Here is a 26,101-nt window from a genome sequence, read left to right as displayed (position 1 = left end):
CATGTGGTTGCTGGGAATTGAACTCAGAACTTCTGGGAGAGCAGTTGGTGCTCCTAACTGCTGAGCCATCTCTCCAGCCCTTTTCTTTTGTTTTTGAGACTGGGTCTCATATGACTCAGGCTGGCTTGCACTTCTGTAGGTAGCTGAGGAGGACCTTAAACTCCAGGTCTCCTGCCTCCCAACTCCCAAGTGTTATGACTACAGGCATGTGCCACAGTCCTAGCTGGGTTTTTGTTTTGTTTTCTTCTTTTTAAACTGGAGGTAGTTGTGGGGGCCCACACTACAACTACACACACACACACACACACACACACACACACACACGCATGCATGCACGCACGCACGCACGCACGCACGCATGCACACAAGTAAAAATAGGAATACCTGAGTTACACAGCTTAGTGGTTAGAGTGCCTACCTAGCACATGTGAAGGCTATGGCTTTTATGAGCAGTACAGCAAAAAATGAAAGGAAGAGTTTCCAGCACCTAAACACATGCCCACTCACACTTTAAACTTACAGGAAAAGAACAAGCTATGATAGTATACTAATTTTTAATTAAAAAATTATTGCTTTTAGGTTGGGGCGTGGGGATGCATGCTTTTTGTTCCAACACTGGGGAGGCTGAATTGGGCAGATCTCTTTGAGTTCGAGGCCAGCCTGGTCTATATGAGTTCCAGGAGAGTCAGGGTTAGGTAGAGGGACCCTGACTAAACAAATATGCTTTTATTTCTACATGGGAGGGGATGAGGGTCATGTGTTGCAACGTGTGCAGCATGGTAGTCACAGGACTGAGGCCAACTTTTGAGAGTTGATTCTCTTCTTCCACCGTGTGGACTCGCAGGGATTGAACTCTGACCTTCAGGCTCAGTGTCCGAATCATCGTGTTAGCACCTGTGTAAAACCTTAAAAACCAAAACCAAAACCAAAAAAATAAACCACAGCAGCAGCAGCAGCAACAACAACAACAACAACAACAAACCAACCAGAATCTGAGCTGAAGAGATGGCTCAGCAGTTAATAGCACTAGTTGCTCTTGCTGAGGAAGCATTCAATTCCCAGCTCACAGCTCTCTGTTCCAGGAAATATGACACTGTCTTTTTTGCCTCTGCAGGTACCAGACACCAGAAGTGATGCACGGACACACATGCAGGCAAAGCACCCATACACATGGGCTTTCTGTGAGTTTGAGGCCAGCCTAGTCTATATGGAGAGTTTCAGGATATCTATGTAGAGACCTTGTCTAAAAAAAAAAAAAAAAATCAACCAACCAACCAGCTAGCCAGTCAAGCAAGTAAGCAAGCACACACACACACACACACACACACACACAGACAAACAAGCCAGTGTCTCCATGGCCTCTGTGTAACTTTTAAACTGGGAGGACTGCTTTAAATTCTGCCTCTTTCTAGAGGCAAAATTTTCAATGGATTTAAAGAAAAGTACACAGCCCTAAGGTTCTTAACAGAAAATCAGAAGACCCGGAACCCAGTGTGCAATGATTAAACATTAAATTCAACTTTGGGGGCCGTTAAGGGAAGGGGGCATAGAACAAACTGCGCAAAGTCTTCTTGTCAGGAAGAAGGAAGATAAGCATTCCTTAAGGGCGTGGGGGGAGGGAGAGGAAGAGAGGGAGACTTCTCTGTCACCAATGTGGTTTTGTCCCCAATTGAAAAGACAGGAGAGCAAACAAAATTGTTTTTACAAAACAAAAATACTTATAATCCCATTGCCCTCGTACAATTTTATATTCGCCTATCAGCTTTCAGTCTTTGTCCACAGGCACAGATAATTTTACCCGGCTGCAATTACAGTCTTTATACCAGTTTGTGTCCTGCGTTTCTTTTATTTTTTTCTATAAATGTATCATAAACAGGTTTTCACATTTAGTCTTCCATAATTATAATTCTTAACAGCTACATAATGATCCATTGCTGACACTAAATTCTATAAGAAATATCTCTTGTGGGATTAATATAGGGAACAATATCCTCAGTAGTTGTTTAATAACACACAGAAGAGATTTCCATATTACTTTCTCATAACTGCCCTGGTTGAAAGCCAGGGCACAAGATTAAAACTCTTCTGCAAGCACCGGGCTCAGATGTTTCAGGCATGTAACCTTCTGGGGCTCTAACTTGATCTGAGGACACAACTTAAAATGCCACATAAAGGAGTGGATGGATAGAATGTCCCTTACAATATAGTCCATAAATATCTCTTCTCAGAGACAGGCATTTGACAGGACTTCAGAGGCCAACTCCATTTATTCTCTTGAAGGCCAGAAGTAGCGGTGCCCTGTTGTTGACTGAGTCAGGATGCACACTCTTTGGAAGTTAGATGAACAGGTGGTCTGGTGACAGGGTTCCCACTCTGGCTTGAAAGCTGAGAAGCCTGACCAGTGTTGCTGTCTGCATGGAAGTTTACCCCATGTCCCTATGGAGGGAGGGTGCACGTGGTCTGTGTCTAAAAGGGAAGCCTCAAGATGTTCCAATGGAACCTCTGGTTTTCCACTGTGCCTACCAGTACAGATTAGCTACAGAGTGGGTTTTATATTGCCCTACTGAATTTTGGAGACTGTCACTAGGGATGATACAGATTGTTTTACATGAATGATGTGGATGTTATTTCTAGCACTAAACATGTGCCAGACTAGTCTCTTCTTTAACAACTGTACCTAGGGCTAGTGAAATGGCTCAACAGTTAAAGCCCACCAATCTGCGTTCAGCCCCCAGAGCAGAAGTGAAGGTAGCAGGGGAGAAGTGAATCCACAGAGTTATCCTCTGCATCTCTGTGCACCACCTCCCTCAATAATACTAATACGAAAATGAATACTAATACTACTACTAATAGCAAAAGAATTGTACCCCTTATACAGTAAAATAACAGTAACATAAAGCCAAATTTTTTTCTTTAAAAATTTTTAGCATATAAACATTACAATATAAAGTGAAAAACGGCGTGATGGCACACGCCTGTAATCCCAACACTTGGGATGCAGAGGCAGCAGATTTCTGAGTTCAAGGCCAGCCTGGTCTACAGAGTGAGTTCTAGGACAGCCAGGGCTACACAGAGAAACCCTGTCTCAAAAAAAAACAAAAAAAAACAAAAAAAAAAGATATTGTAAACAAAGAATATAGAAAATAAAAATTTTTTAAAAAAGATTTTTAAAAAGTGAAAAACGTTTTTTTAAAGATTTATATATTTACTTTATGTATATAAGTACACTTCGCTGTCTTCAGACATACCCAGAAGAGGGCATCAGATCTCATTACAGATGGTTGTGAGCCACCATGTGGTTGCTGGGATTTGAACTCAGGACCTCTGGAAGAGCAGTCAGTACTCCTAACCGCTGAGCCATCTCTCCAGCCTCCGAAAAACAATTTTTTAATAATGAAGATGAGTACTATAACTACAATCATGTATTTTAATCTAATTATCATTAGGTTGGTGAACTTCCCTTACTTTTCTCATCATATTTTTGCATATTTATATTCACAATTAGTGTCTCATTTTGATAATTGTAATTACATGAGTATATATAAATGTGTTCTCCTTGAAATTTTTTATCATTGTAGAATAAAAGTTCTTTTCATCTATAGCCCACAGACCTTTCCATCCTCTCCCCTCTGAAGAAACTCCTGCCATGAGTTTAGCTGTTTTTATTCTTAGAGTGCTGGGATGTATCGCAATATGCATACTAGGCAAGTGCTCAGCCTTTAGACTTTACCCTTACAGAGGGAAGATGGAGTAATGTTGTCTTAGTACATTCTCTGCTGCTTGTATCAGAATATCACACCTTTAGTAATTTCTAAATAGTACAAGTTTTTGCTTCACAGCTCTGAAGGTTGAAACATCACAGATCAAAGGTTGCATCTGGAGGGGGCCTTCTTGTTGCGTCATAAGATGGGAGAAGGGGGTCACAAAGCAATAGGGTACTCACGAGAGACAGGGAAGGCACTCAGCCTTGGTAAGATTGCCACTCCCATAATGTCAAAGAGACTGTCATGATGATGGCTTTAGTTCATTCTTGAAGGCAAAGGCCTCCCAACCTGAACCTGGTCACCTCCCAGAGATCTCATCTTTTATTTATTTATTTATTTATTTATTTATTTATTTATTTATTTTTGGTTTTTTTTTCGAGACATATTTCTCTGTATAGTCCTGGCTGTTCTGGAACTCACTCTGTAGACAGGGTGGCCTTGAACTCAGAAATCCACCTAACTCTGCCTCCCAAGTGCTGGGATTAAAGGTACATGCCACTACTGCCCAGCATCTTTTAAAACTACTAAATCCAACATCAAGTTTCCAACCCATTCAAACTACAGCCGTTGGTTTCTGTTCTTTTTGGAATCATTGATTACATTTAGCAGCTTGTTTTTCCGCCCCCATACATATACTTGTGAGGTCTATCCTTATTGATATATCTAGTTTGTTCCCTTTAACTTTTATGTTATATTCCATTTAGTGAATATGCCATATTTTATGTAACCATTCCTAAATGAATTCTTAGTTTTTACATTATGGCAAGAGGGCTCATCTGTTAAGTTGTTTTACTTGCCTCCCTACCCATCTGCACACTCCAGTGCAAAGAGACAACAGCAGTGAGAAAAACAAAATCGTGCTTCATGTAGATGCAGACACTTGGTCCTGAGATGACCATTTTGAAAGTCTAGATTCACAGTGCTTTCTAGTGGAACTTTCTGTGATGATGGAAATGCTCTGTAACTATATTGTTCAAGAAAACAGTCAAGTGCCAGGCGGTGGTGGCACATGCCTGTAATCCCAGCACTCTGGGAGGCAGATGCAGGTGGATTTCTGAGTTCGAGGCCAGCCTGGTCTACAGAGTGAGTTCCAGGACAGCCAGGGCTACACAGAGAAACCCTGTCTCGGAAAAAAACAAATCCAAAAAGTCAAAAAACAAAACAAACAAAAAAAGAAAACAGTCAAGTAAACCCATATAACCACTGAGTATTAAAATGTTCCCAGTGCAACTGAGAAACTAGAGACTTTTTCTCCTTGATATAGGATCTTAAGTATCCCAGGCTGCCTTCAAACTCATTGTGTGGCTGAGGATGAACATCATCTGATCCTTCTGGTTGTATCTCCTCAGTGCCAGGATTGCAAGCAGTTATCAACACACCTGGCTGGAGATGTTTTAAATCTAAAGAGACTACTGGTAGCTATCTTGTTGGCTGGTGAAGTTTGTAACTTGCATCATTAGAACTCTGAGACAATTGCAATACCCTCTAAAGGTCAGGATGATGACACTAAGATCTGATCTTGTCTTTATCCTCGTACGTGCTGGTCTCTTAGGATTGTCTCTATTTTCCTGGCTTCTGTATGGGTCAAAAGATGTGTTATCTACTGAAAAGACAAGGTTCCTGGAACATCTGTCTTTCTGGGAAATAACTATACTCTATGTTGAAATTCGCCTTAACACCTTCACTTGACATTTAATAAACCAACCCCCAGCAACCATCCATTAGCTCACTAAAAGCTTTGAGGATGACAGAGTATGTCCCAAAGTCAACAGAAAAGTAGAAACATCTTACAGAAATGGTCTTGGCTAAGAGTCAGCATTGTTCAGCTTGTTTGGTTGTGTGTCATAAATGGGGTTTAGACCCAGAGAGAACTGATTTACCTTTTTGTTTTCTGTAAATGCCTGAATTCCCACCTAGATTTCCCATATCACCAGAATTTTCCAGGCCGTTCCATATAGACTGCAAAATCTATAGCTCACGTACACAGGCACGTGGTTATGCAATTTGCTCCCAGAGTGGGCTCCAGAACGTCCAGATCCAGTGTCCAGTTTTCCTTTGGCAGATAGGACAGCTCACGTGGGCTGAACAAATACACAGCCAGCTCCTGGGAGGAACAGGGAGAGGCTTAAAGACATAGATATATATGGTCTCAATACAGACAACAATAAAATAACATGAAACTTGCTAGCTATGTGTGTAACAAACATCCAATACTAGTGCCTCTAATATGAGCATTGATCTATGAAAGTATATCTATCCTCGTGTCTTTCTGTACCCCCCATTTCCTGTTCGTTCATGTTTACTTTCTCTGATCTCTGCTTAGTCCTCTTCTCCCTCTGCTTCTGGCAGTTTCCATTACTGATCCCCATTCTTTTTTTCCCCTCTTGGGGTCAGCTCTACAGCATCCCTAAATAAAAAACTTGCATTCAGTTAACCTGTAAGTGTTACTAGGTTATTAAGATGCAAGTTAAGGAAAAGGGCGTAAACACAGACTTGTTTACTTGTGATAGTGGTTTGATATACTACAGCACTTCCAAGTACCCTAAGACTTTATGTTTTAAACTTTGAAAAAAAAAATCAAAGTCCCTTCCCCTATTATAGGAGTAGTACATCTTTATTAAAGAAAAATGATGATAAACACAAAAAGTTCATTCTCATACTATGCACTGAAAACTATAGTTTGTATTTTAAAAATTATTTGTAATTATGTGTATGAAGTGTGGGTATATGCAAGTGATTGTAAGGACCCTTGGGGACCGGAAGTGTCAGGTCCAGCTAGAGTTGGAGTTGTAGGCAGTTGTGAGTTCTCCAACATGTATTGAGAATCAAATCCTGATCTTCTGCAATAGCAGTACATGCTCTCAAGACATCTTCTTCAGCCCCACAGCCAGTATTCTTTTTCAAGGATTAGTTTCATTCTGTAAGGATTTTGAATGAATGTTGTAATCACATTATACATACAATTTTCTGTTCTTGTCGTTTCCATTTACTAATAAGCTGGTTTCCAAATTATTTCAGGGTTTCATAAATATAAATTTAGTACCTGTATAATTTGTAATATATTCTGTCAGCTAATTGTACCATAGTTTGATCAGTTCTGTGTTGTTAGATACCTGGCTTGAAGTAGTATGAAAATGAGATTTTGTAGCTTCTTTTTTTTTTTACATTCATTTTTGCATGTGTGTGTGTGTATGTGTGAGTGTGTATGTGCTGTGTACACCACATGTGAAGGTCAGAGGACAACACATGAGACCATTCATTTTCTCTTCATTTTACCAGTCTTGGTGGTAAGCACCTTTAGCTGGTGAACCATCTTGCCAGCCCTAAAATAAGAATTTGTAAAACATTAAATACCATCGATCACTGTGAAGCACATGTAGATTATCCCCCAAAACTAATTGCTTATGTAATCAGGGGGAAAGAGTTCAATAAAGCTTCCATTTTAGCCAGATATGGTGGCTCACACCTACCATCTCAGCACTTGAGACATTGAGGCCCTGAGTTTCAGGCCAGTTACGGAGTGAGACCCTATTACAAAAAACAAAAAAACTTGAGTGTCTCAGTCAACAGTAGGTTTTTCTGTAATGTTATTTTTGGTCCTTGCATGTGCTAGACTTTGCTTCTCAGTTTCATCTCTGGCTCGTTTCTATAAGTTAAGAAAGTACAACAGTAATGAATTTTATAGCAAGAGTCAGGCTTTTCCTCTTCATGACTCCATGATGTTCCAGTAAAACACTTGCTTGGTAATAGAACACTTCCTTTCTATGATAGTAGCCAGAGGAAAAAATCCTTTGGTAGCAGACATTCTTTCATTTACTGAATAATTGAGTATCTGTTCAATGCCAAGGGCTGTAAATACACTAATAAGAAAATATAGGCCTGGCTGGGCGGTGGTGGCACACACCTTTAATCCCAGCACTCTTGGAGGCAGAGACAGGCAGATTTCTGAGTTCGAGGCCAGCCTGGTCTACAGCGTGAGTTCCAGGACAGCCAGGGATACACAAGGACAGCCTGTCTCAAAAAACAAAAAAAACAAAACAAAACAAAAAAAACATAGAAAAAAGAAAAAGAAGAAAAAAAAAAAAAAAGAAAATACAGGCCCAACATGGTAGTCTATGACTGTAGTGCCAGCACTTGGGAAGCTGAGGTCATTTAGGGTTATATAGTTAAATCCTGTCTGAGAAGACCAAAAACAGACAAGGATGGTGGTGGTGGTTCATGCCTTTAATCCCAGCACTTGGGAGGCAGAGGTAGATGGATCTCTGAATTTGAAGTCAGCTTGGTCTACAGAGTGAGTTCCAGGACAGCCAGGGCTACACAGAGAAACCCTATCTTGAAAATAAAAAAAATAAAACAAAAACAAACAAACAGACCAAAAACACCAAAAAAATAAATAAATAAAAAAATAAAGGTGTCATCAGATAAAAAAAAATTCTCCCTAGGTCTTTCTTTTTTTATTGGGTATTTTCTTTATTTACATTTCAAATATTATTCCCTTTCCTGGTCCCCTCCTCCCTGCCACCTCCTTAGGTCTTATGATGTGTGTCTTTATTTTTGGTACTTGGGAGGTTGAGGCCAAAGGTCTCTTGAACCCAGAAGTTTGAAGTCAATATGTGTAACATAGTAAGTAAGACCTTGTGTAAAAAGAGTCTGTCTCATGCTTTTAAGTCTTTATCTGTTGTCCCTGAGTCTGGAACAGACACTCCCCTAGTCATTTCTCTATCTTCAGCTCTCTGACTGCTACTCTTCCTTCACATCTAAGCTTAGCTATTTCTTCCAGGAAGCCTTCTAGAGTTTCCCAAGTTAGAGTGAGATCCTCCTTTCTTTCTTTCTTTCTTTCTTTCTTTCTTTCTTTCTTTCTTTCTTTCTTTCTTTCTTTCTTTCTTTCTTTCTTTCTTTCTTTCTTTCTTTCTTTCTTTCTTTCCCCAGGACTGAATACATGGCCTTTATTTCTTCCAGATTAGAGATTTTGGCTTTAATCAAGTAAAGTTGATGAATCAAGACTTACAAAGTAAAAACATTTACTTATTAAAACTATATTAATACTTTAGTAAACTATACAGAAAAAGATAAGGAGACAAATGCGTACATTTATTGAATTGCATTGCATATCTGTCAGGCCAGGTTCTGCAGCTGCCATTTCCAGCATGACCTCATTCGAGGTGACGCAGCAATTGTTTAGGCATCCACCTTTGTCTCCTCTAGCCTGAGGTGCTTTTCACCTCCCTATGCTTTTCCTCTACATGGGTGCATGTCTAGCTGTGTGGTTCTTAGAGCAGGCATTTTCCTTCTTCATCTACCAGCCCTCATCCATGGAGGAGGGCTGAGGCCGTGGAGGTGACCGATCCCAGCCGTTCCTCATGGGGAGTCTCCTGGAGGATTCCCCTTCTTCTATCATCATATCTGGCCTCACATGAACTTCCATAGGCTTTCCTTTTTTTCAAATCTTGCTGAAGAAGAGTTTTGAAAAAATAAAACAAAAACAAATTGTGCTATTCTCCAGAATAAATCTGTTATAAAAGACAATCTCCATGGGGACTGACTCCTGTCCAACGCTTGTCCATCTGAAATGTAAACCATCTTCCCTCCAGTTCCCCAATTCCAAACAACTGAGTGATCCTCTCTTTATATCTTACTCCCTGTATAATGTGCTCACATGACTGCTATAAGGGGTGGTTGAAGCTAAGGATTTTACTGTACATTTGAGGGAGAGTGTGGTCTGGTCAGAAGCATCTGGAAGGGTCCAGGGCAGAGACTGAAAGAAGTACTCTCTACAGGGCGGGAAGACTGAACCAGGCCATGAGAGGACAGAGACAGAGGGACAGAGAGAGCGAGAGCAAATTAAGAGAGTAAACAAGAGAGCCCGGAGAGCCCACGGCAGACGGCAGACGTGGCAGGGTTCTGAGGGACTGAGAAGCTGGGGGAGGGGAGGCCCACGAGCCAGAGAAGTTTAGGGTAGGTGGTGAGGCGAGGAGAGCTGAGCCGGGAGCAGCAGGTACTGAGGCACCTGGAGCTGAGCGTGCACTTTGGTGTGCTAATAGGCACCACAGGTAGCCAGTGGTCCGAGTTTCTTTTGGACTCCTGTCTTGTTCCAAATTTCCTTATCATGCTAAAATTATTTGTTCACCGCTAATAAACTCCATTAAATTATATATTCAGTGACAGACAAGCACTTGGTCATCTGGGTCTCCTCCCCTCCTCTCCCTCCACACTCTTCTTCTTGTCTTCTGTCTTCCCTTCCTGCTTTCTTTATTTTATTTTGTTTTCTGAGACAATTTCACTCTGCCTATAGCTCACTAATAACAAGGCTGTCTTGGTAGTAAGGCCTTGTTTAGCATGTTTAAGGCCCTATATTTAACTGCCCAACATTACAAAAAGTAAAACATATGTGATAGTAGTAGCAGATTGAGTGAATGGTTAAAACATTATATGAGGAAATACTGGTTGAATACTTTTCTAACTTGGCAAAAACATCCATTTACAAATTAAAGCTCTACAAAGCTCAAACAGAATACAAAGAAAACTACTTCTATTTCTACTTCTACTATAGTCAAACTGCTGAGAACCGAAGGGAAAGAGAAAATCCTGAAGGCAGCCAGACAAGGACAGTGCATTCAAGTCACCACCGGCCAAAAGATTTCACAGCTCTGACAACTGCTCAGAAGACTGCAAAGCAAACAGTGATGTGTCCTTTCTGTCTGGGACCACACCTTGACCAGACTGCTTAGCTATGCACATCTCTTGTCTCCTAGTGAAATTTGAATCTCATGCGGGGACCCCAGCAGGTGGACTTGGGGATGTCAGTGTACTGCTTTGTTCCTCTCACAGTGTGGATACATTGACCGCTTCCTTCTCTTCTGTTCCCTATTCTCTCTTTAATTGGCATCCTGGAGACTGGTGGCTGAGCCCGGTTTGTTGGGGCTTCTATAGCCCAGGCTTTTATCGCTGAAACTTTGGTAACCTCATCACTTGCTGTTTGTCACAGGACTTGCAATCCACTCATCTGTTCATTAATTTATTTAACAGGTGTGTGCTGAGTGGGGACTGTGGTAGGATTTAGTGGTAAGAAGAAGAAGAAGCAAAAGCAGCCATTTCTAGACTTCTGACATTGCCTACAGATTTCAAAGCTTTCTTCATTTTTCTTCAATCCGTTCTCCTTCAGATTTGATACTTCTTTGTTCTCTGTTGCCTGGCCTCACTCCTTCCCTGGAGTCTTGGATGGCCTCATGCTTTTGAGTCTCCTGTCTCTGCCTCCCCAGGGCTGGGATCACAGGCATGTGGCAGCAGGCTGGGCTCAGATTATAGACCGGTCTCATTTTCTTGACTCTCTTTTGAACAATATTGAAATATCTTCTTGGGGCATCTTGAATGCTGTTTTACAGAGCCCTTTCTCTGAAGAATGTGGATGCCTTTATTCTATAGCAGGCTTTCAATTTGGTAAGACTCACACCACACTTCCTTGTCTGGTCTGTGTGACAGGTCAGATCAGTACAGTTCTTTTGGTGTTAGCTGAGACAGACTTGGAGTTGGCCCTATATGTCTCACAGTTCAGGATATGTCTTTAGAAAAATGTAGATAATTTAGACCATATTTCCTTTATAAGACATTCCCTCATTCTCCAAAGCTTCTGTTTGTCCTAGACTCCTTTCTTTTGGTTTTCTGGCAGGAAAGGTTTCTTCAGGAGTCTGGCTAGCTCTAGCTTGGATTGCAGCCTGCCCTAAGGCAGGGGCCATAAAAACCTCACTCCTTGCTGATCGCTTATTTCAGCTTGTCACTGCCCTCAGGAAATCTGCCTGTTTTTCCTCATTCTCAAGAGCCTCCGGGTAGTCTATCTGTCTGTCTCTCTGTGTCTCCCTCTCTGTCTTTCGGTGTTAACTTTTAGTATGTGTTCTCTATTCAGAATTTTCAATTGTACTTCACATTTTCAGAAGAAGTAACCAACAGCCATCAAGTGGTCTGTTTTTCACCTTAACAATTCTCTGTGTTTTCCTCTTTCTTTATTTATTTTGGTGGGCGGGCAAAGAATGGTTAACTGGCCTAGCATTCCCCCTCTACCCATTTAACTGGCCTGGCAGGAGAGAACATACTGTGTCTCTCTTTGACCATTAGACCATTTAAACATTTAAACTGTGCCTTAAGGAATTAAGATTTCTCCAGAATCTTAAACAGAGGAGGTAAGGCTACACTGCCCTGATGTTAGCTAGAGGAGGAACTTGCCTCCCAGGAAGTGATTTCACACAGGTCTTGCAACTTGTCAGACCACTTTGTAGGACAGGCTCAGGCTGGAGCCTAGACAATGATGGGTCAATGAGGAATAGGACCATACCTTAACAGGACCGCTTCATTATTCACACCTCTTGCCTCCTTTTGAATTCTGAATCTCACCCCAGGACCCCAGAAGGTGGCCCTGGGGTGGGGTGGGGTGCTTTGTTTCTCTTACAGTGAAGCCACATGGAAGAAATCGCACTTCTCTGCTTTTCGCTATTGTTTCTCTTGTAAAGGCCCCCTGAGGACTGGTGGCTGAGCTTAGCTTATTGGGGCCTCAAGACTCAGAAGCTTCTGTTTGTGGTAGAACTTGCAGTGCACCCATCTGCTCATTCATTGAACTTGTGTGTACAGAGTGGGAACTGTGGGAGGACTTAGGGATGACAAGAATAAGCAAAATCAGATCTTCACTGGGGATGCTGCAAGGTCATCAGAGGTCTGGATTTGGTGGCAATGGCGTAGCTCAATGGTAGAGTGCTTGTCTAGCATGCAGGAGTTTCTAGGTTCAATGCCTTTAAGCCCCACAAGAGAGTACCAGAGGCTTGGCTTCTTAGTGACCAGATCAACTAAATTTTTGTTATTCTTATTCTCTTTCCTGTTTTGTCCACTCCCACCCCAGATTTTTTCCAAATGGGGGACTCTCAGACTAGCCTTAGCTCTATTCTTCCCTTGTCCCTGATCGTCTTTTTCTTTCTTTCTTTTTTAACTCAACATGCTAGGCAAGTGCACTGCCACTGAGCTACACCCCCAGCCATCCTTGGCTGACCTAATCTTAGTGTTTCAACTGCTTTGTCTATGTCCAAGACTCCCAAATGCTTATCTTCAGTCCTGACCTCTCCCCTGAGGTTGAAACTTGCATTTTAGCTGTTTGTCTTTCTGCCTGGCTCTCTTGTAACTATATTAAACTATGTGCACTCAAAATCCAACTTATTTTTGTCCCCAAAACTTGCTCTTCTTGTTGGGTTTCTTTCTTCTTTTTCTTTTTTTTTTCTTTTTTCTTTCTCCAAGACAGGGTTTCTCTGTGTAGCTATGGCTGTCATGGAACTCTGTAGACCAGGCTGGCCTCGAATTCAGAAATCCATCTACCTCTGTCTCCCAAGTGCTGGGATTAAAGGTGTGTGCCACCACTGCCCGGCTCTTCTTGTGTTTCTTATTTCACTTAATTCTGAATAGTGGGAGGGAGTTAAGAGTTGCGCCAGGGCTGTGACTCTGAATTGGAAGTTTCCCTGTAGGACGACTGACTCTAAGGTGTCTTCCCATTCCTGTACTGTGCTTCTAACACATTCCTAGCACACTGCCATCCATTCCCTTTTTGGTGTTCTAGCCAAATTGAGGGAGACAAAACAATGAAGGGGTAACTACTCTTGATTTCAAATGCAGCAGGAACATGAGAGTGGAGAGAGACTCCAGGAGACCAGAATTGAGCTAACCTCTCTGAATTAGAAGCTGCCCTGGATTTTCATTCTGGCCCTACAGCATTATCCTCTGCACATTGTAGAGACTCCATAAAGCCTTTTTGAATGATTTTGCAATATTGTTGTTTATTGAGTACACACTGAGTTCATAGTTCTCCACTCAATGATGTGGAGGTTCACCAAGATTAGATGTAGTCTCTGACCTTTTCAGCCAGTCAGTCAACTGACAAATATTGACGGAGTGCACCGGGCTAGGAATTGTGGAGGCTCTAAGGTGTAAAAGAAATCGCAATCTAAGTCCCCTTTTCTTGGGGAGTTTACAGTATGGTTGGTAAGATGATACATATGCACACAAGACAATGAACATAGCACACAGTACATACAAACCATTTGAAGGATAGGAAGCTTGGATAGACACAGAAGCTTTTATGGAAGTGCAGAAACTGTACTAGGCTTTGAAGGATGGGCAGAATTAAATAAGCTTGAAGTTTTCAGAGTTATTAAGACAAAACTCAACACAAGATCTAGGCTAAAGACCAAACTGAACAGTATCCAGGCAGGAAGAGGCAGTTTGCACTCCATCTTAGGCAAAAGGTCTAGAAGCACAGAGGAAGGCAGTTTCTCTCAGCATGTTCCTAAAGAGTTCTTAGTGGCATGCTACCCTTCCCATCACAAGCAAGCACATTGTTTTGGTTCCTATTCCCACCCCTCCCCAATCTTCTTTCCTCTTTCTGCCTTTAGGCAACATACAGATCAAATCTTTCATTTCTGACTGCCATGTTAAAAATCTGGACTCAAAATCCAAATAATCCAGGTTCAAATCCTGGCTTTTCTACTTCCTAACTAGATGATCTGGAGCAAGTTTTTCAATGTGTGTCTTATTGCTATCTGCCAACATAAAAACAGTCCTTATATTAGAAGATAATTTTGAGGGTAACTGAGTTAAAATACAGAAAGTGCTACACTAATGCCTGCCATATATTAAGAAACTGCTGGCCAATTGTGACATTACTTTCTTGTCACTTGATAATTAGATAATTAACAGATACTTCTGTGGAATCTGGAAGCCATACTCTTGTTGCTAAGGGCTTAGGTCTTTAGCAACCCTCATAAACATGCACAGTTTATTCACGAACTTAGGTCACAAGGCTGTTTCTCAGACTGTCCTTATCTTTAGGTGATCCAGAGATGTTCTGGCAAAGTAAATATAATGGACAACTTAAGTAGACCCGTTGAACTTTTTAAAAGCATTTTGTCAACAAAGAGAGGGAACTGACAACTTTTAGAAGGGATTTAGTTGAAACCAGAGACTATCCCCAGGGAGGTGCCAGGTGAGATTAGAGTCAAATGAATTTAAGAAAGAGGAACATCACTAAAAGTAACAAGCAGCTGAGTGGGAGACTGTGTAAAGAGAGGGGGCTCCGTAGAAAGGGTGCTACTCTCCAAACTCAGAGTTTGTACAGAGCATGCATATGAGTGCACTTCGTTTTTGTTTCATCCTTGCATCAACTCTTTTTTATATGAAGATCCAGTACCTCCTCTTTGCAGTTTCAACACCTTGCTCCTGAGAACACAAGCACCCCAAGTCCTGAAGTTTTTAATCTGCCCTTTTCTTCAGACAGTCTAAATGGAGAAAAGAAAGACATTCTTGTCATCATAATTGTATAACACCAAAAAAGAGATTTGGAAATCTTTTCGAAGAAAAGTCTGGGGACAGGAAGATGGATAGGCATCCGTTTAAGATATAAGACTGCCTGTAGGCAGGATGGTACCTAAGTGAAACGCCTTGGAATCTAGAGATTTTAAAAGATGATTTCTCTTTGCCCATCTCCCTTTGGCCTCTCAGGAAAACAACAAAAAGTAAGTTATATATGTCTGTGGGCCTTTGTGTATGTATGGGACCCAGCTGCTAACAGCTGTCGTCATCTTATTTATTACAACAAAAGGTTTAATTGGTTTAGTGTCCTTTACTCTTCTCTTTTTACCCCATAAAACTTTTAAAAAGAAAGTCCATACTAGCCAGACATGATGATACATGCTTGTTTTTTGTTTGTTTTGTTTTCTTTTCTTTTCGAGACAGGGTTTCTCTGTGTAGCCCTGGTTGTCCTGGAACTCACTCTGTAGACCAGGCCAGCCTCGAACTCAGAAATCCGCCTGCCTCTGCCTCCCAAGTGCTGGGATTAAAGGCGTGCGCCACCACCGCCCGGGCGATACAAGCTTGTTATCCTAGTACTTGGAAGGTTGGGGTAGAAGGATCATGAGTTTGAGGCTGGCCTGGGCTACATAGTAAGATCTCTTCTCAAACAATAACAAAATCATGCAAACAAAAAAATAACAAGAAGAAAGTGAAGGGGCTTAAAAAGAGAGGATTTGGGGTTAAGGGAGTGTGGCACGGCTGTGTGGGGGAAGGGGGTGCCCAGACAGGCCCTTGTCCAGGCACCTCTTCCCCATGAGGGACCACACACACAGACATGGTATAGAATAGAGTTTAGTCAGGGCAAAGGATGGGAGTTAGAGAGGGAGAGGGAGAGGGAGAGGGAGAGGGAGAGGGAGAGGGAGAGGGAGAGGGAGAGGGAGAGGGAGAGGGAGAGGGAATGAGAGAGAGAGAGAGAGAGAGAGAGAGAGAGAGAGAGAGAGAGAGAAAAGAAAGTAGAGAATAGTAGAGGCCGGCCATGACCAAGTGGAGAGAGGGGAGGGGAGGAGAGACCAAGGGGCAGAGAGGTGAGAGTGGGATGAGAGAGAGCAAAGAAAGAGAGGAGGGGCAAGTAGCCCCTCTTATAGTGGGCCAGATCTATGGGGCGGGGCATACCTGGCTATTGCCAGGTAGGTGTGGGGTGGAGCTTAGACAGAATACCAACAGAAAGATCACGTAAGTTCTTCCACTGGCTGGTACCAGGTCTTCAGCATTTCTGCCAGCATGGGTTTCCTGGGAAAATTTTTAATTCTTTGGAGTCTATTGTTTCAGTAGTCTGATAGGATACATGTCTCTTTTGAATATCTTTTCCCATGCCAGGAGACCAATGATTTTCCCCTCTGATTTTTTTCTTTTTGATACAGAGTCTCTTTCTATGTAATCCCTGGCTGTCCTGAAACTTGTGTAGGCCAAATTGGCCTTGAACTCTGAGATCCACTTGCCTCTGCCTCCGGAGTGCTGGGGCTAAAGGAGTGCACAATACTTGACTGACTTATCTCTCTGGTTTTTGTTGTTGTTTTTGTGCCCTGCTCCGTTAATTTAGGACAGAGTGGATCTAAAGCAATGTTGGGGTCTGTGATAGATAGGCCCGAAGGTTGACCAGGACTGCTTAGTTATGTATACCTCAAGTCAGTACCCTGAAGGCAGACTTGGAGAGTCCAGCAAGAAAAGACCATGCAGCAGTTATTTCTACCTTATTGTGAATTTAGCTTACATAATTGTCTAGGATTTTAAGTCTTATGTCTTTGCTCAGTTAAAGATTCCAATTTTCACTGTATAGGAAACTATTTTCTTCGGCTGCTTAACACATTCTAATCTGTTCTTTTTTCATTAATGAATAATTAATTGATTAATTAACTCACTGTATACCCCTATTGAAGCCCCAATCTTTCCTCTCTTCCCAAGTTCTATCTTTATAAAAGGAACGACACCAGGTGATTCAGTTGTGCCTCCTAAGGAGAAAAATGGTGTGTGTTAGCAGTGTACAGGCCTGTACCTCAGCACTTTCGAAGTAGAGTAACAAGATCAGTTCAAGGCCAACTCTGGCTATATGGGCAAATTCAGGTAGCCTAAAGCATAGGAGACTCTGTCTCAAAACAAACAAACAACCCCCCCCAAACAAACAAAACAAAACTAAAATAACAACAACAACAAAAAACAACCCCAAATGCCACCACTACCAGAAACCCAAAACCAAACAACAGGAACAAAAAGCAAACCCATTCTTCTTTGACAAGAAATCATTCCCCAGCTTTGACAAAGGATTGTGCACTAGCCCACTTCTTTTTTGGAGAAAACTTTTTGAGAACCTTTCTCCACAAAATACTATATATCTTTTTCTTTTTAATATTTATTTATTTTTTACATTTTTATTTATTTATGTATGAGTGCACACCAGAAGAAGGCATCAGATCTCATTATGGATGGTTGTGAGTCACCATGTGGTTGCTGGGAATTGAACTCAGGACCTCTAGAAGAGCAGCCAGTGCTCCTAACCACCGAGCCATCTCTCCAGCCCCCTCCACAAACTATTGTTACTTCTCATTTGATACAGTTCCTGGCCCTGTTGGCGTCTACTCCCAGCTCTCTACAGAACTGCCCCTTTTCAGGGCTTATCTTATTTGACCTTTCTACTGGGGCAAACATTGCTAAACACCTAGTGGTTCCTTCTGGATATTTTTCTCCCTTGCCTTCAGATCGTTATCATCTCTTAGTTCTCTTGACCACTTCTTCCTCGTATCTTCACAAGCCTTTTTATTCCTGTGCCTGCTTACCCTACGATATTTTTCCCAGAAGAGAATAGTTTTTTGTTTCCTGATTAAAAACAGGAATATAGGCCAAAGGTATAGCTTAGAAGTAGAGAGCTTTCCCAGTATGCTTGAAGACCTAGGTTTCCTCTTTAGTACTGGATATATAATATATATGCACAACAGAAAGAAAGCTAAAAAAATGTAAAAATACATCTATAAGAAAAAATGTAATCTCTGGTACTATAAAAGCAAAACATATAAGCAAGGAATATAAGTTCATTTGTTAGTAAAGTCAGGTCCTAGGGCCTGAAAGTGTGCCTAAATAGCAAGTCACTCATCTACCTCATACAAGTCTCTGCATTTGATTCTCTTCACACTTCCAAACTCAGATTCCTTCTTTTCCAGAAATGTTTAAACAAGAATGAAGTCCAGGGGCTGGAGAGATGGCTCAGCAGTTAAGAGCACTGACTGCTCTTCCAGAGGTCCTGAGTTCAAATCCCAGCAACCACATGGTGGCTCACAACCATCTGTAACGGGATCTGATGCCCTCTTCAGGTGTGTCTGAAGACAGCCACAGTGTACTCATATACATAAAATAAATAAATAAACCTTAAAAAAAAGAATGAAGTCCAAATGAAATGCCACTACTCAGAAATTATCACTGTTAGATTTGTGTATTTCCTTTTAGACTTTAAAAATTATTATGTAGGGGCTGGAGTGGTTGGGAGCACTTGTTCTTGCAAAGGACCTGCGTTTGATTAACCCAGACCCCACACATTGCCTCACAGCCATCTGTAACTACACTTCCAGGGGATCCAATATCATCATATACACATACACATACATACAAAAATACACAGTATAACACTCAAACATATGAAAGTTTTTAAATCTAAATATATATTAATATATTAGTACAAATAACATTATACTAGGACATTTTTCTTCTTAGCAGCTTTTCTCATTTTCAGAGATGTTGCTTTGAGACAAGTTCTCACTCTGTAATCCAGGCTTCCCTGACCTGTAACTTGGGGTAATCCTCCTTTTCCTACCCCTCAAGTGGTGGGATTACAGACATGTACCACTATGTCTAGATTTTTCATTTTTCTCCACCTTATCTTTAATATATATATAATGTATATGAGTACACCATTAGCTATCGTCAGACACATCAGAAACAGGCATCAGGTCTCTTTACAGATGGTTGTGAGCCACCATGTGGTTGCTGGGATTTGAACTCAGAACCTCTGGAAGAGCAGTCAGTGCTCTTAACTGCTGAGCCATGTCTCCAGCCCCTTCTTCCTTATCTTTTTAAGATTTATTTTTATTTTATGTGTGTAAGTGTTCTATCAATTTGTATGTAAGTAAACCATGCGCATTCAGTGCCCATAGATGTGAGAAGAGGGCATAGGATTTCCTGGAACTGAAGTTACAGGTGGTTGTGAATTGCCTGTTGGGCGATGGGAATCGAATTCTAGTCCTCTGCAAGAGCCGCAGCTGCTCTTAACCACTGAGCCATCATCTCTTTAGCCTCCCTTCTTTCATTTTAATGTATATCATTCCATATCAACAAGCATGGAACATTATTTTATTTTGTTATGGAATGTTAGGGATTAAACCTACGGGTTCCCACACACTTAGTGTGTGGTCTACCACTGAAATATACTCTTAGCCCAGATTTACTTCAGCATATCTTCAGCTATCACAATACCTTTTTGTTGTTTGTTTTGAGATAGGGGGTTACTATGTAGCACTAGCTGACATGTACCAGTCTATGTAGACCAGATAGACCTCAAACTCACAGAAATCCTCCTCCTTCCACCCCTTAAGTGCTGAGATTAAAGGTATGCACCACCATACCCAGCCCTGACCATTTTTTTGAAACATGGCTTACTTTCAATTCTTTTTAACATTTTAAAAATATTTATTTTATTTATATTTGTATTTTATTTATGTGTTCGCATGTGCAATGGTGAACATACGTGTGGTCACCCGCACAGACCAAAACAGAGCCTAGGATCACTGGGAGCTGGAACTGCAGCTTCCTCATGTGTGTGCTGGGGACTGAGCTGGGGTTTTCTTCAGAAGCAGCAGAAGCTCTTAACTGGCGGATCATCTCTCCAGGCCCATCTTTTTTTTTTTTTTAAATAAGGTAGCTTGTGTTCAAGGCTAAGACTAGACTGGAACTTGCTTTGTAGCCAAGGATGATCTTGAACTGATTTTCCTGCTTCCACCTTCCCAGTTCTGGGATGACAAGCATCAGGCACCACACCTATTTTAATGCTGCACTGAAGACAAAACACAGTGCTTCTTGCATCTTCGGAAAGCACTGAACCAAGTGAGCTACATTTGCAGCCATGCTCTTAAACTCCTGATCCTTCTGCTTCCGTCTTTTTTTTTTTTTTTTTAAGATTTATTTATTTATTATATGTAAGTACACTGTAGCTGTCTTTGGACACACCAGAAGAGGGCATCAGATCTCATTATAGATAGTTGTGAGCCACCATGCTGGGATTTGAACTCAGGACCTTCAGAAGAGCAGTCAGTGTTCTTAACCACTGAGCCATCTCTCCAGCCCATGCTTCCGTCTTTTAAGTGCTAGAATTATAGGGGTGTACCACCATGGCCAGGAAAATGGACTTGCTGTGTCTTAGTTTTGGTGTGTTTGAGAGAGTTTGGTTATGTGGCCCTGGTTGGCCTGGTACTCACCTAGTAGCCCAGGGGGTGCTTCAAACTTTTGATAATCTTCCTGATTCGCCTTTCTGAATATTCGGAGTGTAGGAGTGCATCACCGTGCCTGGTTAATACATTTTTTTTTTTTTTTTTACTTTAAAAAGGTTGGTTTTTTTTTTTTTTTTAACTCTAAGTATGGTAGTTCATTTCTTTAATCCCAGCATGTTGGAGATGGAGGAAGATCAGTAGTTTGAAGACAACTTGGGCTAGTTTAGACCCTGTCTCAGAAAACTATTCTTAGCTGGCCATTGGTGGCGACCTTTAGACCCCACACCCAGGAGGGAGAGGCATGTGATTCTCTTCTGTTCTAGGTAAGCCTCGTCTACACAGTGAGTTACAGGACAGCCAGGGCTATATAAAGAAACCTGTCTTGAAAAAAAACAAGTCAAATCAAACAAACCCAAACCCAAACCAAACCAATCAAACAAACAAACAAAACCAAACCTATTCTTCCAAACTGTACATGGGACCACTCACTCCTTTTTAAATACATTTTCTTAAAGTCATTTAAAAAACAAAACAACACGCTAACTTTTCCCCCAGAAAGATCACAGAGATTCACACTCCCATCCAAATGCTATCACCTCACTAGCTCTGAAATCTGTCCTTTCTTTTCCGCATATTTCTTTCCACACTATACTCGGAGGAACTTGTCTATCTCTAACCCCCATCATGCCCTCAAGCACCAGGCAAGGGTTTTCAGCTGCCAGCTGGACATCCACACCTGCATGTCTTCTAAACAACTTTGATTTATTTTAACTGAACTCATTTTCTTTCCTCCTCAGTGTACTCCTTTCTGTAATTCCAGTGTTGATTGATGGGGCCTGGTGAGAAAACCAGGGGTCATTTTCAATTGCCCCCCTCCTCCCTCTTCAAATAGTAACAATAGTTACTAACAACCACTTGGTACAATATATTTTATTTCATTTAATTTTCACAACAGCTGCAAGAGTAGATGTTAGGTTTTGTTTGTTTGTTTGTTTGGTTGTTTGCTCCCCCCGCCCCCCCAGTCAGGGTTTCTCTGTGTAGCCCTCGCTATCCTGAAACTTGCTCTGTAGACCAGGCTGGCCTCGAACTCAGAGATCTGTCTGCCTCCGCCTCCCAAGTGCTGGAATTAAAGGTGTGCACCACTACTACCAGACTTTGTTTTATTTCTATTCTACAGATGAGGAAAACTGTACAATTTACTCAAAGATACATAGATAGGGAGCAGGGCTTTAAATCTAGTCATCTCTCTCTCTCTCTCTCTCTCTCTCTCTCTCTCTCTCTCTTTCTCTCTCTCTCTGTTTTTTTTTTTATTTTTAATTTTTGCTTTTTTCAAGACAGGGTTTCTCTGTATAGCCCTGGCTGTCCTGGAACTCACTCTGTAGACCAGGCTGGCCTCGAACTCAGAAATCTGCCTGCCTCTCCCTCCCAGAGTGCTGGGATTACAAGCGTGCACCACCATCACCAGCTTTGTTTTGTTTTTTGTTTTGTTTTCCGAGACAGGGTTTCTCTGTGTAGCCCTGACTGTCCTGGAACTCACTCTGTAGACCAGGCTGGCCTTGAACTCAGAAATCTGCCTGCCTCTCCCTCCCAGAATGCTGGGACTAAAGGCGTGCACCACCACTGCCGGGCAAATCTAGTCATTTTCAATTCATGGCTCACATCTTTAAGTCCTACACTGGATCATCACTATATATAACACAAATCCTATTTCATTCTCCTATACCTTAGCTTTTATTCATGTGTGCATGTATGCGCCTGTTTGTTTGCAGGAGTAGGTGCCCTCAGAGGCCAAAAAAGACCTCAGAACGTCTGGAGCTGGAGTTACCTGAGGTTGTGAGCTACCCAATGTGGATGCTGAGAACTGAACCCATGTCTTTTGCAAGAGCAGGCCTTGCTCACTCTTAACCACTGAGTCATGCCTCTTGCTCTCACCACTTTCTTATTGTTGGTTCCTTTCTAATTAGTCATATTCAACTTTAGTATATTTTCTCATGTTACCTGCAAAATAGTCTCTCTAAGATGAATAGACGAATGTCTTTCTAACTTCTTTTTTTCCTTAAGATCCTCCAGTGGTTCTCTATAATCTATCATAAAATCAGAGACATTGCTTAATATAGAGGGCTCATTCTCTTCTGCCCATCCCCACACATCCTACATCTCTTAAACATTTCCATTACACAATCTGAATTGGTGATAATTTCCTAAAAATACTGTAGAGTTTTTTCCTGCAATGAGTTTAAATATGTTATTTCCTGTGCCAGAAATTGCCTTTCCCCATTTCCAGTACTATTTCTCCTTTATGCCTTTAAAAGGTTTTTAAAGAAGACTTAAAATTGTTTTTTTTTTTGTTTTTTTTTTTTTTTTTGTATATGAGTGTTTTGCCTGCAAGTGTGTATGGGTACCACATGTGTGACTAGTGCACAAGGGGGTGAGAAAAGGGCAGTGCATCTCCTGGCACTGGAGTTGTGGATGGTTATTAACCACTATGTGGGTGCTGGGAATCACACCCAGGTCCTCTGCAAGAAAAATAAGTGCTCCTTTTTTTTTTTTTTTTGGATTTTTTTTTCGAGACAGGGTTTCTCTGTATAGCCCTGGCTGTCTTGGAACTCACTCTGTAGATCAGGCTGGCTTCGAACTCAGAAATCCGCCTGCCTCTACCTCCCAGAGTGCTGGGATTATAGGCGTGTGCCACCACTGCCTGGCACGAACTTTCATAACTCTAGGTTTTTTAGCATTTAGCACAGTGCTTGGCATGGAAGTAGTTTGTTGTTATCAGTTATATTAAATTAAATAAATGTAATTAATTAATTATTGTAAGTCCTTGTGCTTTGTTTAAAGAATCCAGTCATCAGTAATATGAGATTATTTTTTAGGAGAGATGGTTAGGTGATGGGAAGAAGAAAGATGACCTAAAAGTACCACCTGTTTACCCCTTAATACAGGACATACAGGGCTAGAGAGATGGCTCAGTGGTTAGGAGCACTGGCTGTCTTGCAGAAGATTGAGCTTCAAGTCCCAGCACCCAAATGGTTCACAACCATCTGTAACTCCAGTTCCAGAGGATCTGATACCCTCTTCTTGCTTCCTAAGGCACATCCAATGCACTTGCTGCATGGACATGCCAGCAGGAAAAATATGCAGATACATAAAAAATAAAAATACTTATTTAAAAGTTAAAATGAGGGGACTGGAGAGATGGTTCAGTGGTTAAGAGCACCAACTGCTCTTCCTGATGTCCTGAGTTCAAATCCCAGCAACCACATGGTGGCTCACGACCACCTGTAATGAGAGCTAATGTCCTCTTCTGGAGTGTCTAAAGACAGCTACAGTGTACTCACATATAATAATAAATAAATCTTTAAAAAAAGTTAAAATGATAATGAATAATTTTAAAAATTATGGGATATGTATAAATCAGTTTTTAAAAATGTGTATTTAAGGACTGGAGATAAAGTTTATATTGTAGAGCCTGGATTTGATCCATAGCACTGCACAAAACAGCATTTGGGAGACACAAGCTGAAGGGTCAGATTTCAAATCATTCTCTGCTATAAAGCAAGTTTGAAAGCAGCCTGGGATCCATGAGTCAGTGTCTCAAAACTACATAACAACCAGAAAACATATCCCTATGTTTTGACATAGTGACACAGACCAGTAACACTGAACTCATGAGGCCTTGGCGGAAGCACTGCCTTAAGTTCGAGGGAAGCCTGGCCTACAGAGCTAGGTTCCTGGACAATTAGGATAAATGTAAGACTTTGTCTTAGTATGTACATAACACATGCAAATAAATTTTACACATACATAAATATGTTTTTATAGATGTTCTCATGTATCCACATACCTTTATCAGAAGCTGCAAACAAGCTCAGAGCATAGCCGAGTGTTGGTTCTACAGCATATAGACAGAAGTTATGAAGTAAAGGTCCTGAAATTTGTTAAGAAATGAATACACCTGGAATTAGTTGTTATGTAGCAACATGTGGGGAATGAAGATACACCCACTATTCCTGAAAAGCGAGAACATGTAATCATTATTGTTTACCCCCATTCGTGTTTGCTGATTCCCTGGCACCACAATGTATTGCTTACCGAATGACCAATTGTGTGTGGCTTGAATTGAAACTATCAGTGGCACAAGTGGAAGGGCTGCCTGCATTCTATGTTTTTGGTATTATTGTTGGAACCCCACCTTCCAGAAACCATTCTATTTTCATGGAAAATCCGGACTTATTCAGGACCTGGGGTTTTGGCCTATCACCTTAGGATAATAGCTTGTGGGGCAGCACCCACTGCTTGATTGATGCACGGGATGAGACTAGTTCTTGGGTCGAAGAACACAGGTTGGAGGAGCATGCGTGTGGTGCTTCTCAAAGTACTGGGCAGTGAGTATTGGAAATGCAGGTTCCCGGGCAGCTAGCAGTACCACCCGGAAGTCTGAATGACGCTTTCACCGTACAGTACAAGCTCTAGTCAGCATGGCGCCTATTCAGAGTGAAGGGCCCGAGACTCGGGCGGTGTGTGCGTGCGCGCATGCGTGCGCGCGTGCGCGTCGCCGCCATCTGTGGGTTGGCTGGTTATTTTGCAAGCGGGAGGGGCCGTGCGCGCTCTTGCCTCAGGCCTCTGTCCCCCACCCCCTTCGCCGGTACCGGTCCCTTCCTCGGAAAGATGTCGGACACGGCAGTGGCTGACACTCGGCGCCTTAACTCGAAGCCCCAAGACCTGACTGACGCTTACGGGCCGCCTAGTAACTTCCTGGAGATAGACATCTTTAATCCACAGACGGTGGGCGTGGGCCGCGCGCGCTTCACCACCTATGAGGTTCGCATGCGGGTGAGTCACGGGGTGAGGGAGACAGCTGAGGGAGGACGAGGCGGGAGGGGAGGGGGCATGGGGCCGGCTAACGGCGGGCCAGCTTGGAGGGGTCATGTGAGGGTTAGGGCTTGAAAGGTTCGGAGAGGAGGAGGCTGCAGACTCAGTTGTGGCCTGAGGGTACAGAAAAGTCCAGAGGGGACTTGGGGCGGGGATGAAGGAAAACAAGTACTCACGAGGACGAAGTGAGGCTTAGCTGGACAGGGTGTGGACGGTGGACAAAGATTAGTGAGGAATTCGAGTAGACTGGAACATGATTGACAGGACAAGAGGGGAGGGTGGAAAAAGGCTGGGGGATGGAAAGCCAAGGCGATGTATCACAGGGTCCTTTAACTAAACTAGGTTATGGGAATCCATTCTAAAAGGGGGGGAGGGCAGGGGGGCTCAGCTTCTTCCTAATGAGATCTGTCTGGGATGATGGAGTTAAGCAAAACCTTTACTTAAAGGAAAGAGTGGAGGAAAGGGCGACAGTGGCTTATGGGGGCAGTAGAAAGGCAATTTGGAGACAAAATGCTTTGCTGACTTGTGTCACATTTACATCTGAAAGAGAGAAATGTTTTATGCTTAAGTTTCTTAGGTACCACAACGTCATGTCTCATGTGAAACCTGGCCCTGCACTGG

General features: G+C 42.1%; 1 protein-coding gene and 1 long non-coding RNA gene across 5 annotated transcripts in view; one reads left to right on the top strand and one right to left on the bottom strand.

Moving 5' to 3' along the window:
* Nucleotides 1-546: 546 nt before the first annotated feature.
* Nucleotides 547-25,018, bottom strand: LOC127674812 (uncharacterized). Its single transcript, XR_007975367.1, has 5 exons — nt 24,870-25,018; nt 24,453-24,536; nt 14,980-15,067; nt 5,748-5,868; nt 547-905 (listed from the first exon to the last, which is right to left on the bottom strand). It is a non-coding gene; the product is annotated as an uncharacterized LOC127674812 (long non-coding RNA).
* A 143-nt stretch (nt 25,019-25,161) lies between these two features.
* The window catches only part of Snx12 (sorting nexin 12), a 109,635-nt gene continuing 108,695 nt past the window's right edge, over nt 25,162-26,101 (top strand). For 3 of the 4 annotated variants that reach the window (XM_052170547.1, XM_052170548.1, XM_052170550.1), the window contains exon 1: nt 25,162-25,441. In XM_052170547.1, coding sequence (XP_052026507.1) covers nt 25,277-25,441 — 165 coding nt within the window. In that variant the 5' untranslated portion in view covers nt 25,162-25,276. The remainder of the gene's footprint in view (nt 25,442-26,101) is intronic. The other variant, XM_052170549.1, reaches the window with a different exon arrangement.

Source organism: Apodemus sylvaticus, chromosome X (assembly GCF_947179515.1).
Source record: "Apodemus sylvaticus chromosome X, mApoSyl1.1, whole genome shotgun sequence".
In the NCBI taxonomy this organism is placed as follows: Eukaryota; Metazoa; Chordata; class Mammalia; order Rodentia; family Muridae; genus Apodemus; species Apodemus sylvaticus.
The sequence above is the reverse complement of the archived record's forward strand: the minus strand, read 5'-3'. Positions and strand labels throughout refer to the sequence as shown.